The following is a 14,514-nucleotide window of genomic DNA, read 5'->3' as shown; positions in this document are numbered from 1 at the left end:
TTTCTTTGTTTTTTAGCAACTTTCACTTTACCCAACTTAACAAAAAATGGGGTTAGCTCGTTTTGCGATAAAACTCTTCAATTCTCGAAGAGCTTTTTACATTATTCCCAGTACCAAGGGAGAGGGATATGAAAAAAAAAAAAAGAATTGAGAAAAAATGCCGAATCTTGCTACTGTGCGCGTCTGCCGGCTAGATAATGTCTGCCTTGTGCGTGGAACCAAGGCGTAGCCGCAAGTTCACCAAACGGGGCTCCTCCCAAACCGGCCCTCTATTGACAGTTGTGTGCACAGTTCGCCGCTGTGTCAACCAGTTTACTGATAACATTTTGTTGTTGCCTATCTCAATACAGCAATTTTCACCGCCTTTACATTGTGGTCTTATCTCTCAGTTTGATTTACCAAGGAGGCCAAACATTGTGTGCAACAAGCAAGGAAAGGTAACTGTTTGCCAATGATGTGCTGATTATCTTGAAAGGTGACTCAATACTTATAAAGCATGGTAGAACAATGGATATCCACAAGTGGTATATCAAAGCTGTGAATTATTCGAACAAGATGATTTATCACTATTGATTTTGGTTCCCTATAAGTTGTTATGAAAGCCCCCGCGTGGAAATGTTGAAATGTATTTGCATGTTATCAGATTATACCTGTGTCAATATTGGTATCTGGGGCATTGTCGAATTTATTCGCTCTGCGTTGTGGACTCTGTCTCTGTCGTCAGGAATTTTATTTCCTTATACACAACAAAAATAATTGATTTCAGTATTCAAACCTGTGAATATCCTTGCGTCGAGATGTTTCCATCTCTGCTTATTCACAATTTGTCCTTCATCGACGAATGTAAGCAAGGATTATTCAGCGTTTTAGAATTAGCCATGATCCCCCCCCCCCAAAGAAAAAGAAATCATAATGATAAAAATAAAATAAAATATTGGAAAAAAATCATAGGCAGACATACTCGGTTTGGAAAAAATATATATATTGACTTGATTTTACGATTAAAAGAGCTGCTTCTGAGGTGTGTAATAGGGTCCTATTTAAACACAATCGTGTTCTTCGTTCTCCTCTTTTCTCGAAGAATAATCGCAGTCAACCGATTCAATATTCAAAGGATTCTGCTGTTTCATTTCCAAGGTCTGGCAGAAAATTGTGAATTAAGACGGAATATTAAAGGAATATAATTCGCACAGATTTGTCAGAAATATCCACCAAAATTTGTTTTCTGCAGAAAGATAAAAGGCTTCTAAAGCCTTGTTTGTTTGTTTGTTTGTTTGTTAGTAGAGATGTCCAGTTTTAAAATGAAGACGAAAAAGTTTATATGTATACATAATATAGGCTATATCAGTGGTGGATCCAGAGGGGACGCACAGGGCGTGCGTCTTCTCTTTATTTTTGGTTAAAACAAAAGAAATTAAAAAAAGGGGAGGAGTGCGTGCGCCCTTTTAATTTTGTAAAGACACATCCCCTTTACGGAATTCCTGGATCCGCCCCCTATATATATATATATATATATATATATATATATATATATATATATGAAGAGTTTGTTTGCAAAAACCGATAAGTCCATATTTGCCAAATGGAGATATTTGCGATTAAAGGTCAAGAAAAATAAAGAGAATAATAAGAAATTTTTTGCTTCTTTTGACCATAACTTCAAAAATATACCTTTATGTGTAGTGACCAATATATCATTTAAAAGGTATTATTTTGTACTTTATGACAGAGGCCGTACTTCAAAATCTTCAAAAATGGACTTATCGGTTTTTGCAAACAAACTCTTCATATATATATATATATATATATGTTTATGCATATTGAAAGCCAAAAGAAAAACGGCTAATTCATTTTAACCAACAAGTTAGACCTTCTTTTATTGCCAGAGTATCTTGGCAATAAAAAGAACTGGTCTTGTTGACTAAAACACCCTTTTTCTCATGACTATCAATGTGTAAATGCCAATACGTGGATAAATCAATCAATTAGTCAATCAATCAATATCTTATCATATATATTTTACACAAGCTAAATACAATCTACCTCATGCACAGATACGCACACACCCTTCACATCTGTCGTAATAATTGGGCCTAACAACTATACGAATCATTAACAATTGAGGGCTTCGGATTTAATTTTTCTAGTACGTCATTCAAAATATTAAAACACACAACGAAGTAGAAAACATTCTAAGATTTTGATTACTATCTTCTAATTCTACATCATCCTTTTACATTCCTTTGGGTTGTTTATATACATAATATGGGACACGGTTCAAGTTCAAACCTCTGATATGCGTGTTCAGCTGATAAACAAATTCCGTGTAAAGTAGATTTAGGTCCCCCGATGGTTTCAGCAGGTTGTCGAGGTGAGTCTTTGCTACATCACATGTAGTTGATCAATGATGCAGGCAGATTTCTCACAAACACGGAAAACGGGAAACACGGAAAACGGAGACTGAAACGGGTAGTCCCACGATCCCAAATTACGGGCCATGCTCATGTTCAAACTTCCATTAGTGACGCTAAGACCGAATAAAAGTAATAATACTTAAGGATTATAAAAGGAATTGTGTTTTTGCTATTCTAATTGCAACATTAAACATCTCTCTCACTCTCTCTAAAAAAAAAAAAAAAAAAAAAAGAGAGCCTGCTAGGCTGCTTGAAGGCCTTTTATCTTGTGATTAAATAAGACAATCCAACAAAACAAACGATAAGGTCAGGTCATAAAACAGTTAACATTTACAGGACACGCGGTTGCAGCATCACATGTATCATTTAGGTATGAATCCTAACATTCACCTGATAGAACAAGAACAAAGACAGTTTTTACCACTTCTTCTCTTTAAAGATATTCCTTATGTCAATGAAATATTCTGCACATTGGGGTGAAGACAACATTGCCCCTTGATCACCGGAACAAAAACGTTATACGGTGCGAATCAATCTCCTAATTAAAGACACACTAAAAAGCTCATTACCAGTGACACACAAGAATTCTTTTTTTGAGCACATAAAGTTGTATTTGTACTAAATGATAATAATGTGTTTGCCTTTCAACATGGCTCCCTGTATTATGCATCAGGTTGGTGAAATCTTCAGCGTTATAGACCAACTACAGAACACCATATTAGAACTGAGTTTGCAATACAGAGTTGTATACACAATATGGGAATTGCAGAGTCGAGGAAGCAAAAAAAAAAAAAAAAAAAAAAAAAACTATTGTACATACATTGGGTGCGAACTGTAGACATATGCCACCTCATCAGCCTTTGAAATATTATTATTTTAATTCAGTCGATCTGCAAATGTCTATTTGTCAGTGAAAATGCAAATTAGCCATCCTTACACCATAAAAGTGAATGTAAAAAGGGATATTGATATGACAACGTCAATACCAGATGAAAAAAAAAAAACCTTTTGTACTGAAGAACAGTCAAAGACCATAATCAGAGTCAACAGTCATTACTTGTCCTAATTTAAAAGAAAAAATGACCGATACCTCATTTTGATATAAGATCTCATACACTTCTTCGTATAATTTCCGTTAAAAACGAATGTTCAAGACAAAAACAACAAGGCAGTAAGAAAAACATATCGTTAAAGATGCAAATTGTGGTTCATGTTTGAAATAGATAATGTAAGACTATTATTTTTATTCATTCACGCATCCTACAATATGCAATGGTGTTCGATCTGCCTTCGTCTGTGCTTTGTATAATTCGTGATGTCATTTTAAATGATTTTGTATTGATATTCATATTCAAATAACTTTGACAATAATTACGTTCAGACGGTGATCATTAACTTTGAAGATATTTAACTTTCAGGATAAGCCTGTAGTAATGTATGAAGCGCCAAGTGTCGCATGATCTCTTTTGTCACGATATGACAATGTCGTGACGATTTTTTTTTTCGTTGACAAGTGAAACAGCAATTTTGTCACGAAATTACAGATTTCGCGACGTAAAAAGACCATGCGACACTTGGCGCCCCATATACTTATCTAAGAGCGTATCCTCGAAAATAAGGATCACCGTCTGAACGTACATAATTAGGGAGTTTAGATTTTCGCGACGGGGGACGAGGAAAAAAAAAATGTTCTGAGCATTATGAGCAGGAAAAGGAACGGGTACTAGTATTTGGGAAGAGGATTGGTCTCGTCAGTACCTAGATCATGAATCATATGTGCATGAACTGTGTAGGAAAGAGAAATCTGTGTTTGTTGTGCTATACATTAACTTTGCCTGAACTATTTTAGTGTCGATTAACACGGTGACACGACACTTGCTTCTGTGATAGTTCTCCGGTCTTATTTTCTTCAGTCTTCTTTTCACCAAGGACTTAGGGTTAGGATTAGGGTTGTGATAGAGTTTTAGTTAAAGGGATGGTACAGTATTGGTGGAGATGAAATATGTGCATTTAACTTTTTGCGAGATACCAAGAAAACACTTATGATATAGTACAGAGCATACCATTTTAAGAGGAAATAAAGTTTATTTGATGAAAATCGGGTTTGGAATGACTGAATGACTGAAACATCCAAAAACAAAGTAAAACAAAGCGATCGTAATAAAGCGTGGGTCCCACATTTTATTAGAATCTCTCTTTTTTGGATATCTCAGCCATTTCAAAACCAATTTTCATCAAATAAACGTTGAATTCCTCATAGAATTACGTGCTCTTTCATATTTTATAAGAGGTTTCTCATTATTTCACACAGAAAAAATGTTAGAAACCTGAAATTAGGTCTCAACCCAAACTGTACGATCCCTTTAAGTTTGATGTGAGGATTAGGATTGGGGTTAGGGTTATGTTTGCGGGTAGAAATTATGTTTGGCTTTTAGCGTGCAGATATTTCATGTGAGCAATTATTGTCCCAGGAACTATAATGTCATGGAGCCGATAGACACTGAGCAGGAAGGGAAATCGAAGTACACTATACTTTATAAAGAAATGCAATGTCGTGGTAACAGAATTTCACTTATACATACAAATACACAACAAACATACAAAACAACAACAGTTCTCAAAAACGAGACACATCTACACATTCGAATTTTGAAATAATACATACACATAACACAGCTGATACGCAAATTCACTTCTTCTTTGACTGCGGTATAAAGATATTTGATTGTTATGATTTTTTCTCTAGTTTCCGATGTACTCTGGTTTGTTGTAACCGAACAGCCTGTAATCCATGTGGTATATCTCCCAGAGAGCATTGAGCGTTTCAGCAGAAAAATCTTCAAAATATTTAGCAGTGCTAGAAGTAATGTTCGTCGGGTGGCTGTTCTCCCTTCCCGGGAATTTCACGTCCCGCGTAAAATTAAAGTGTCGTAAAACAAACTCGGCCTCCTCCGCCACGTTCTCTAGCTTTCCGATAAAGTCGTACTGGATCTGGCAAGGCGAACAGAGCTTATACATTTCCTTCCAGTGACGATCGAAATGCGGACGCTCCGATTTGTCCGTCAGATATTTCACGAACTCTACCCACGTGACGTTCTCGCCCGTAGCGAGAGCAAGGCTGGACGGATTATCGCGATACTTTCGAACGATGCGCTTACCGAAATAGTGGAAAACACGCGGAGCCGTCCGATATACGCCGAGATCTGCGTATTTGTTTTTGTATGCGGACGCAACACGCGAGAGAGGCTCACGCACAAACATGACTTTCCGATAGTTCTTCAACCGATACGCCCTCGCCTCTTTGCTTAGGTGTCCCAAGCGCGTAAGTCCATTGCGCGCATGCGCCTCTCTGCTTGTGATGTCGTCCGTGACGTCACGTTTCCTTGCCAACACCATCAGTATTCGTTTCCAGTTGCTGCAGCCTACTTTCGGAATGTAACAGAACAGTAGCTTCTCGTCGTCCACGACATAAGTATGGCGGTAAGTGTCTTTGAAGAAATTGTCCCCGCCTAACTCTTCTTTGTTCTCTTGACAAACTTCTGCAACAAGCTTCCGTCTTTCCTCTTGAATCTTCAAGATTCTCTTCCGATCTACAGAAAATTGATCACTGGTGATACCGACGGTCAATAATGAACTAATTTTGCTTGGGTCTGTTCCATTATTAGTAGATGCCCGCATAAAATTTCCGCTACCTTCCCGTGATGCATTGCCATGATCAGGGAACTCCCCGTCTGATGACGTAATTGCGTTCCCTGATGCCTCCAAAGACTGGCTCACGCTAGATGACTCTTCCCAGCTGGTGCTGCTGCTGTACCCGCCGTCCTCATACTGACTGTCCGTCCGACTTTCCGGGAGTGGTAGCGATGGGCTTCCGCTAAGTTGCTGGGTCTGTGGTTGAGTGTGAAAGAAAATGAATGTGATCTTCATGGAGTTTATTAGTGCAAGACAGGAAAGGGGGGGGGGGGGGCGAAGAATAATGTCATTAAATTTACTGCTGAGAGAAGACACTGCGACATCGTGATTGTAAACAACATAATCATATGATTTCAGAGGCAAACATTGCTTTTTTTCACACAAACGTTTACATTGACGGAGTACGAACGAAATGAAATTACCGTTGTCTTTCGTTCAATCGCACGCGTCTGACTTCTCTGATATAAATTTGTTGTATGGAGACCCTAAAAGTGTGTTCGATGCCTATCAAAACGATTATTGTCTGTAATTAAAAACTACAGAAACAATATGCGAATTTGATGAAATAATGATATTTGTTCCTTATGATTTTCTGGCATCTTCTTGAGTAAAGAAGAAAAGCGTTGCTAAGTGAGAAACGAATGATTGGAAAGTATCTTAATAAATTGTATCACCTGTTCTGGACTGGTTTTATTGAGACCGGTGGTGGCGTCCCTCACCATCTCGGGTGGAAAAGAGGCGAATTGAGCGAGCGGGAATCTGCTGACCACATGGTCGTACACAGGAACTGTGACAGAAAGGTTAATCGATGGGGAAGGGGGGGGGGGGTAGAGGAAGAAAGGTTGGGAGAAATGAGGGGAGGGGAGGGGAGAAGACACAATCCAGAAAGACCAGTTAGAGAGTGATATATGACGGTTTACAGTGAACCAGTGTTCTACTCATGCAAAGTTATTTTTTAAAAACAACACGTTGATTTCTGGAGTGAACAAAATAATCTTATTCGATAAAACATTGTTTTCGTTGTGCAGTATTCCGTTATTCTTCTTGCAGATATTCACAAACGTTATGAACTATTAAAAAAATCATATTCACTTAGAGGATTGATGAAAAATGCTCAAAGGCACCAAAGCACAGGTACGCCTATATATATATATATATATACAGTGGCGTACCGTGGGTCAAGACATTGGGGGGGCACCTCATGGCAGCAATATCAGAATTGCATAACGTAAAAATTAAATGCGAGCGAGCGGAGCGAGCGAGCTTGAAAATTTTGACATTTTACAGTCCCCAAACTGCCGTTTGTAGCTATATATAATAATATATGTATGAATATATATATACATATATATATATTTGCTTTGGAAATTAAGGGGGTTGCACCGGGCGCAACTGCTGGCAGTTGCTGGCAGTAACATCACAAGAATGGCATAACAATTAAATGCGAACGAGCGAAGCGAGCGAGCTTGAAAATTTTGACATTTTAACAGTTCCCAAACTGCCGTTTGTAGCTATATTTTTTCGCTTTGGAAATTCAGGGGGGGGGGGCGCACCGGGTGCAACTGCTGGCAATTACTGGCAGTAATATCAGGAGAATGGCATATAACGGTTAAATGCGAGCGAGCGAAGCGAGCGAGCTTGAATATTTTGACATTTTATAGTCCCAAAACTGCCGTTTTTAGCTATATTTTTTCGCTTTGGAAATTAAGGGGAGGTGGCGCACCGGGCGCAACTGCTGGCAATTACTGACAGCAACATCAGGAGAATTGCATAACGATTAAATGCGAGCGAGCGAAGCGAGCGAGCTTGAAAATTTTGACATTTTACAGTCCCAAAACTGCCGTTTGTAGCTACATTTTTTCGCTTTGGAAATTAAGGGGAGGGGGCGCACCGGGCGCAACTGCTGGCAATTACTGACAGCAACATCAGGAGAATTGCATAACGATTAAATGCGAGCGAGCGAAGCGAGCGAGCTTAAAAATTTTGACATTTTACAGTCCCAAAACTGCCGTTTGTAGCTATATTTTTTCGCTTTGGAAATTAAGGGGAGGGGACGCACCGGGCGCAACTGCTGGCAATTACTGACAGCAGCATCAGGAGAATTGCATAACGATTAAATGCGAGCGAGCGAAGCGAGCGAGCTTGAAAATTTTGACATTTTACAGTCCCCAAACTGCCGTTTGTAGCTATATTTTTTCGCTTTGGAAATTCAGGGGAGGGGGCGCACCGGGCGCAACTACTGGCAATTACTGATAGCAACATCAGGAGAATTGTATAACGGTTAATGCGAGCGAGCGAAGCGAGCGAGCTTGAAAATTTTGACATTTTACAGTCCCCAAACTGTCGTTTGTAGCTATATTTTTTCACTTTGGAAATTAAGGGGAGCGGGCGCACCGGGCGCATGCAACTGCTGGCAATTACTGACAGCAATATCAGGAGAATTGCATAACGATTAAATGCGAGCAAGGGAAGCGAGCGAGCTTGAAAATTTTGACATTTTATAGTCCCAAAACTGCCGTTTGTAGCTATATTTTTTCGCTTTGGAAATTAAGGAGAGGGGGGCGCACCGGGCGCAACTGCTGGCAGTTGCTGGCAGTAACATCAGGAGAATGCCATAACGATTAAATGCGAGCGAGCGAAGCGAGCGAGCTTGAAAATTTTGACATTTTACAGTCCCCAAACTGCCGTTTGTAGCTATATTTTTTCGCTTTGGAAATTCAGGGGAGGGGGCGCACCGGGCGCAACTACTGGCAATTACTGATAGCAACATCAGGAGAATTGCATAACGTTTAATGCGAGCGAGCGAAGCGAGCGAGCTTGAAAATTTTGACATTTTACAGTCCCCAAACTGTCGTTTGTAGCTATATTTTTTCACTTTGGAAATTAAGGGGAGCGGGCGCACCGGGCGCATGCAACTGCTGGCAATTACTGACAGCAATATCAGGAGAATTGCATAACGATTAAATGCGAGCAAGCGAAGCGAGCGAGCTTGAAAATTTTGACATTTTATAGTCCCAACACTGCCGGTTGTAGCTATATTTTTTCGCTTTGGAAATTAAGGAGAGGGGGCGCACCGGGCGCAACTGCTGGCAGTTGCTGGCAGTAACATCAGGAGAATGCCATAACGATTAAATGCGAGCGAGCGAAGCGAGCGAGCTTGAAAATTTTGACATTTTACAGTCCCCAAACTGCCGTTTGTAGCTATTTTTCTCGCCTTGGAAATTCGGGGGGGGGGGGGGGCACACCGGGCGCAACTGCTGGCAGCGACTGGCAGTAACATCAGGAGAATGGCATATAACGGTTAAATGCGAGCGAGCGAAGAGAGCGAGCTTGAAAATGTTGACATTTTACAGTCCAGAAACTGTCGTTTGTAGCTACATGTATATTTTTTTTTCGCTTTGGAGGGAGGGGGCGCCCGGTGCACCCCCTGGATCCGCCACTGGTATAGTCAAGGGTGTCGGTTTATGTTCATGATTAGGGGAGGTATGACCAGCGAGGGGGCGTCGAAGTGACCAAGCGGGAGAAGGATGTCCAAAATCTGCACTTTATATAGAGCATCCCCTAAGTTTGTGTTTGTGAGTGTGTGTGTTTCATAGATGGAAAAGTTAGGAAATAGCCAAGGTCAAGTCTTATTATTGGCAAAGCAAGGCATTTTAATATAGACTAGTATGTAAAGCAACACTGCAAAATCAATGATCAAGCTTTGATAGCAAATGTGTACAACCTATATCAAACATCACATTGCGCAACATTGCAGCGACTCTTTTTGCCATTCCGATGTTCTGAGTAGACTGCGCACATCCTGCTTGTATTCAAAATGCCAACCAGGAATCACGCTGAATCACAATCTTTTGTCGTCTCCGGGCCTTTTGAACAATGTGTCACTATATATACCTCTTTAATTATATGGTTAAAAGAAATCTTAGAAAAATATCTTTTTTCTTGATCATCCTTTCATGTCGATTTCAAAAGCAGTTTACTAACCCTTGAATTACCATTTTGGTAGGTTTTTTTTTTCTTCTTTTTTTTTTTACCAGCGGATTGGGGGGGCACGTGCCCCCCCATGCCCCCCCGTAGTTACGCCACTGTATATATATGTATATATATATATATATATATATATATATATATATATATATATATATATGTATATAATATATATGTATATATTCAGCGTTACCGATATTTACATGATCAGTCATTCATTCTCTTCCCTAAGATTTTGCGCTGTATCAATATTGGTAAAGGAATGTGATAATAAATGCATTTTCATGAAGTGTACCATAATTTGAACATTAAATTGTCATTTTCACAATTCCGAAAGTTGTTCTCCATTGGAATTGTAATTATTTTGATATATTTTCAATAAAATCTATAAAAATGCCTGCATTATCAAATTACAAAGTACAGCGCAGGCATCAAGTTAATTCCTTTGGCTGCACACGAATGTATTACATGCATAGCGTGAAGATGAGAGTATTACCTGTTTTACAGAATGATGGAAAGTCTTCAAGGCTCGTTAAAGTTTAGGTGAACTCGTATTACCTTTAGCAAAGTCCATATATCCGAAGAGCAGGTAGATGGTTGCCAGGGCAACGAAGAAGACCAAGGCCACCAAAGATGGTCTGGTTCCCATGGCAACCAGATGCCTCCTTGACATCATCACAGCCTGATATGTGACGTCAGATGTCTCGGGATAAGTGATCGTCGACTACATACGGCAAGCAAAATAGGGAATGCAATATCCAAGTAATGCGGCTGTGTATGCGAAGATACGGCATAATATAAATATTGTATGTTCATACGAGAGAAAGAGACCATGTCATATTAAACTTCCTACTTTATATAAAATATCCAAGTAATAAGGAACAATTATTATATGGTCTACAGTTTTTAAAAAAATGCTGAGACTCTGACGTCAAGCCAATGTATTAAATGTGGAGATGAAACGGTTCGAGTGTCATTTTTAAACAATTTAAAGTAAGTTCATCAATAGATTATAGCAAAACTAAACTTTCTCGGTTTTTTCCACTTTTTTAATTATAACAAGGGAAATACTTGATGCTCTGATGATGAATATCCAATATTTCATTTTCTTCGAGTTTTTAGCTGCTTTAGTTGAATAATCTCCCATTAACAAGATTGGAATGAATGCGTTTTACGATCACTCGTTTTATGTTTGTGACTTGTTTCCCTGTTTCGTTGTTATTGGTCAAGTGGAACTTCCTACTTCATGGCTTCATTATTCAATTCTCGCATTTGACATGTTTGATGAAACCTCCAACATTCTTGTTTGTTGTTAAAAAAGGAATGGCTTCCAATTTGAGCTTCTTGACAATGAATTATACACGTAATCTTAATATCCTCACAAAAGTATATTGAAGATTGACCAAATGTACGTATATGGAAATTATCATGTGAATGTTAAGAAAACCAGGAGTGTATTGGTCAAAGATGCATGGCAAGCGATGTCATTATTATCACATCTGTACAATGTACTATATGCTTCAAATATGAAAAAGCCAACATTATGTGTAATATCAGAATTTTGCGACTATTTATTATACACCTTGTATCTTCTTTCCGAATTCAATATAATGAGTATAATTCAACATAGGGAGTAGCCTATTACATTAGGTATGTAACTCCCAGTTTATTACCCCGTTGTCCAATGCACAAGCACACAAAGACAATGAAAGGAGTTCCCTCTATATCACACAACTCTATTCGCTGTTTATACTCTCACCGCGAAATTCGGAGAAAGTAAATAACCGTGCAAATTTGCCTTTCTCTTCTAGCAGAGACTGCGCATATTGATCCAGAGGCCCAGTCCTTCCCTCCGACATTTCACATCCTATCTTAGAGGGGCTCTTACGTAACAGGTCGCCTCTTAACCCCCTCACGACTAACGTTTCGAAATGCTACCCGAAAACCTTGTACCGGTGGTCTTCCGGCGGTAGTGATCGAGTTAATGCATGGGCGGGGCAGAAAGGTCTTTTCAGAGGTATGCCTGTTGGGATGTTGACATGAAGGACTTATGTAGATCTGGCAGTTAGGCGCCTATTCACAATGAGTGCGTCATGTCTTTATCACAGTGCAGATCTACTTGAGCAACCAATTTGCATAAGTTAGCTTGATTCTTTCACTTCTCTTAGGATTGGGGCCATGTCTGTATAGGCTTATTCTTGAGACTGATATTCATATCAAATATGTTATAAAACTTATGATTGGGTTTAACTTGTGATTAATTGCACATATCGGTCTTACAGAAACTCAAAATGCGATCAAACTGCATGAAATAATTCTGTCTTGATTTTATTTTACTGACATAAAAAGTATTCATTAGTGGAAAAAATGAGCAAAGAAAATGGGATTTCTGTCTTCATTTGTTAAAAGGTATTTCTAACATTTGGTATTTTCGAATTACAAATCTAAATTTTCTAGTGACTTTGATTTGCTTTTATGGTAAATATTCATATAATCTCCTCTATATCTGATGACCGATATACCCCATTCACACTTTTGTTTCCAGGAATGACTGATTCATTGCAAATTTATGGGCAACATAGATTTGCCCATCACTTTCATTTCCTGTAGATTGCTTTAGAAGCATTCCTTTTGCACTTTTGTCAGATTTGCTGTATATTCAGTCCGAAAATGGCGAGTGATATCAATCGCATTTTCAGAGGATGTAACTGAAATCAATCACAAAGTTACGAGTTATTCGAGACAATTACCGGACGTATACATGCGCGCGCGTGTGTGTGTGTGTGTTGTCATATATATTGTAAATCACCCACTTTCCAATAGATAGGGGCCTACTTGAAACTGTCCAAGACATGAAGGAAGAAGAATTTCTCATTGTGTTAAAGTGACTATAGCGTTTTTACCCCCCCCAAAAAAAAACAAACAAACAAAACCCACAAAACAAAACAAAACAAAACATTGAATCTATATTACATATACCATGCATGTTATACACATACATAATGGCATAGTTGAAAATCTTAATTTTTCGTGATATGTATAAGGCCTATACATGGTATATAACCATCGAACCACTGCAATTATTATTTATGACGATCACGTTTGTACATTGGACACCATAATATAGTTATGAAAAGTATTTTCATTAAACAGTTTGTATGTAATGATACATTAAATAACGCGAGTGAAAAGTACCCCAGCCACACCCGCCACACTCATTAGGCGCCAAACGTACCTGCCCCTCATGCCTTGGGTGTAGCCAGTACGATGAAGCCGCGCTGCACTCCCGTGGTCGCCGCTTCCTCCATACCGCACAACGATGATGTCCGGATGAACGTTTGCTCAACACAGCCCTTAAAATTTGCTATTAGGAACTTCACGTCCTTTAAAATAACTTGACATAGATTATGTAGAACCTCATAACGATAAAAGAATCTGATTTGAAGAGGCACTTTCTGTGGGAATAACCAACAGCACTTCCGTTTAGTTTTGCAGGTGTCAACAAAGATTCGATAGGCAGTAAAGACAGCGAAACTTACAGAGTCGACACGAGTATTGATCGCGCATGGCTTTAAGACACGTTGGCAGCGTTTACCACTCGTCGACCCTTGTTCCACTGCATTGCCATTGATGGCAAGGGAATTCGATTTGCACCTATAATAGACAATGGATGATAGGCGGAGTGCAACGGAAGATCTCTTGTTCAAGCGAACTCGCGATCGCAAGCTCGTCTGATAGCCTGTGCCTAACATTACCCATCACGCGACAAAGAAATCGCTGAAAATAGTTTGTTCATTCTTTCATCATAAATGCTACATTCGTGACAATAGGTGGATGAATACAGTACATTAATTTATATTAATTATGAGACAATGGTTATTTCAGCAACAACACCAAAAGAAATTGAATCATTCATATTAAAATTACAATCATACTTCTTTCGCTATGTACACCATGCTCTATGTTCATGGCGGCGACAAAACTAGCGTCCCGGCGCCAGATTGATGATTGAAATTGACTCCAGTCATTGCCAGTGCATGTTAAAGCTGATAACGTTGTTTCATTGGAGGGTATTGCTGATGTATGGCGCCGCTGGTGCCTAGTATTGAAACCAATCACGTGGCAGAGGCTACTGAAATGATTTGATGTTGTTTCATTTGTGTGTGTGTGTGTGTGTGTGTGTGTGTGTGTGTGTGTGTGTTTTAAACATTTTAAATGTTTTCATTGTCGTATTCGCCGATTCATTAAAAGAAAAAAAAATAGCAAGTTTGAAATCTACAACATTCTATTTTGTACAAATTTGATAAAACGTCCATGGCTCTCTTTGCTTGTTTTTTTTTTTCTCTCTCTCTCTTTCCTCTAGAGTCGACGGGAATGCGGAGCGGAGCACGCCTTTCAATCTATCCGCTAGTTTGATGTC

General features: G+C 39.1%; 1 protein-coding gene across 1 annotated transcript; it reads right to left on the bottom strand.

Moving 5' to 3' along the window:
• Window positions 1-5,156: 5,156 nt before the first annotated feature.
• LOC140226660 (carbohydrate sulfotransferase 11-like) lies at window positions 5,157-13,402 on the bottom strand. The gene is made up of 4 exons (XM_072307101.1): window positions 13,343-13,402; window positions 10,653-10,818; window positions 6,782-6,894; window positions 5,157-6,302 (listed from the first exon to the last, which is right to left on the bottom strand). Exons 1-4 carry the CDS (start codon window positions 13,400-13,402, stop codon window positions 5,157-5,159), a joined length of 1,485 nt encoding a protein of 494 aa, XP_072163202.1.
• Window positions 13,403-14,514: the final 1,112 nt, after the last annotated feature.

This window comes from Diadema setosum, chromosome 3 (assembly GCF_964275005.1).
Source record: "Diadema setosum chromosome 3, eeDiaSeto1, whole genome shotgun sequence".
NCBI lineage: Eukaryota > Metazoa > Echinodermata > Echinoidea > Diadematoida > Diadematidae > Diadema > Diadema setosum.
This window is presented reverse-complemented; position numbering and strand designations above follow the sequence as displayed.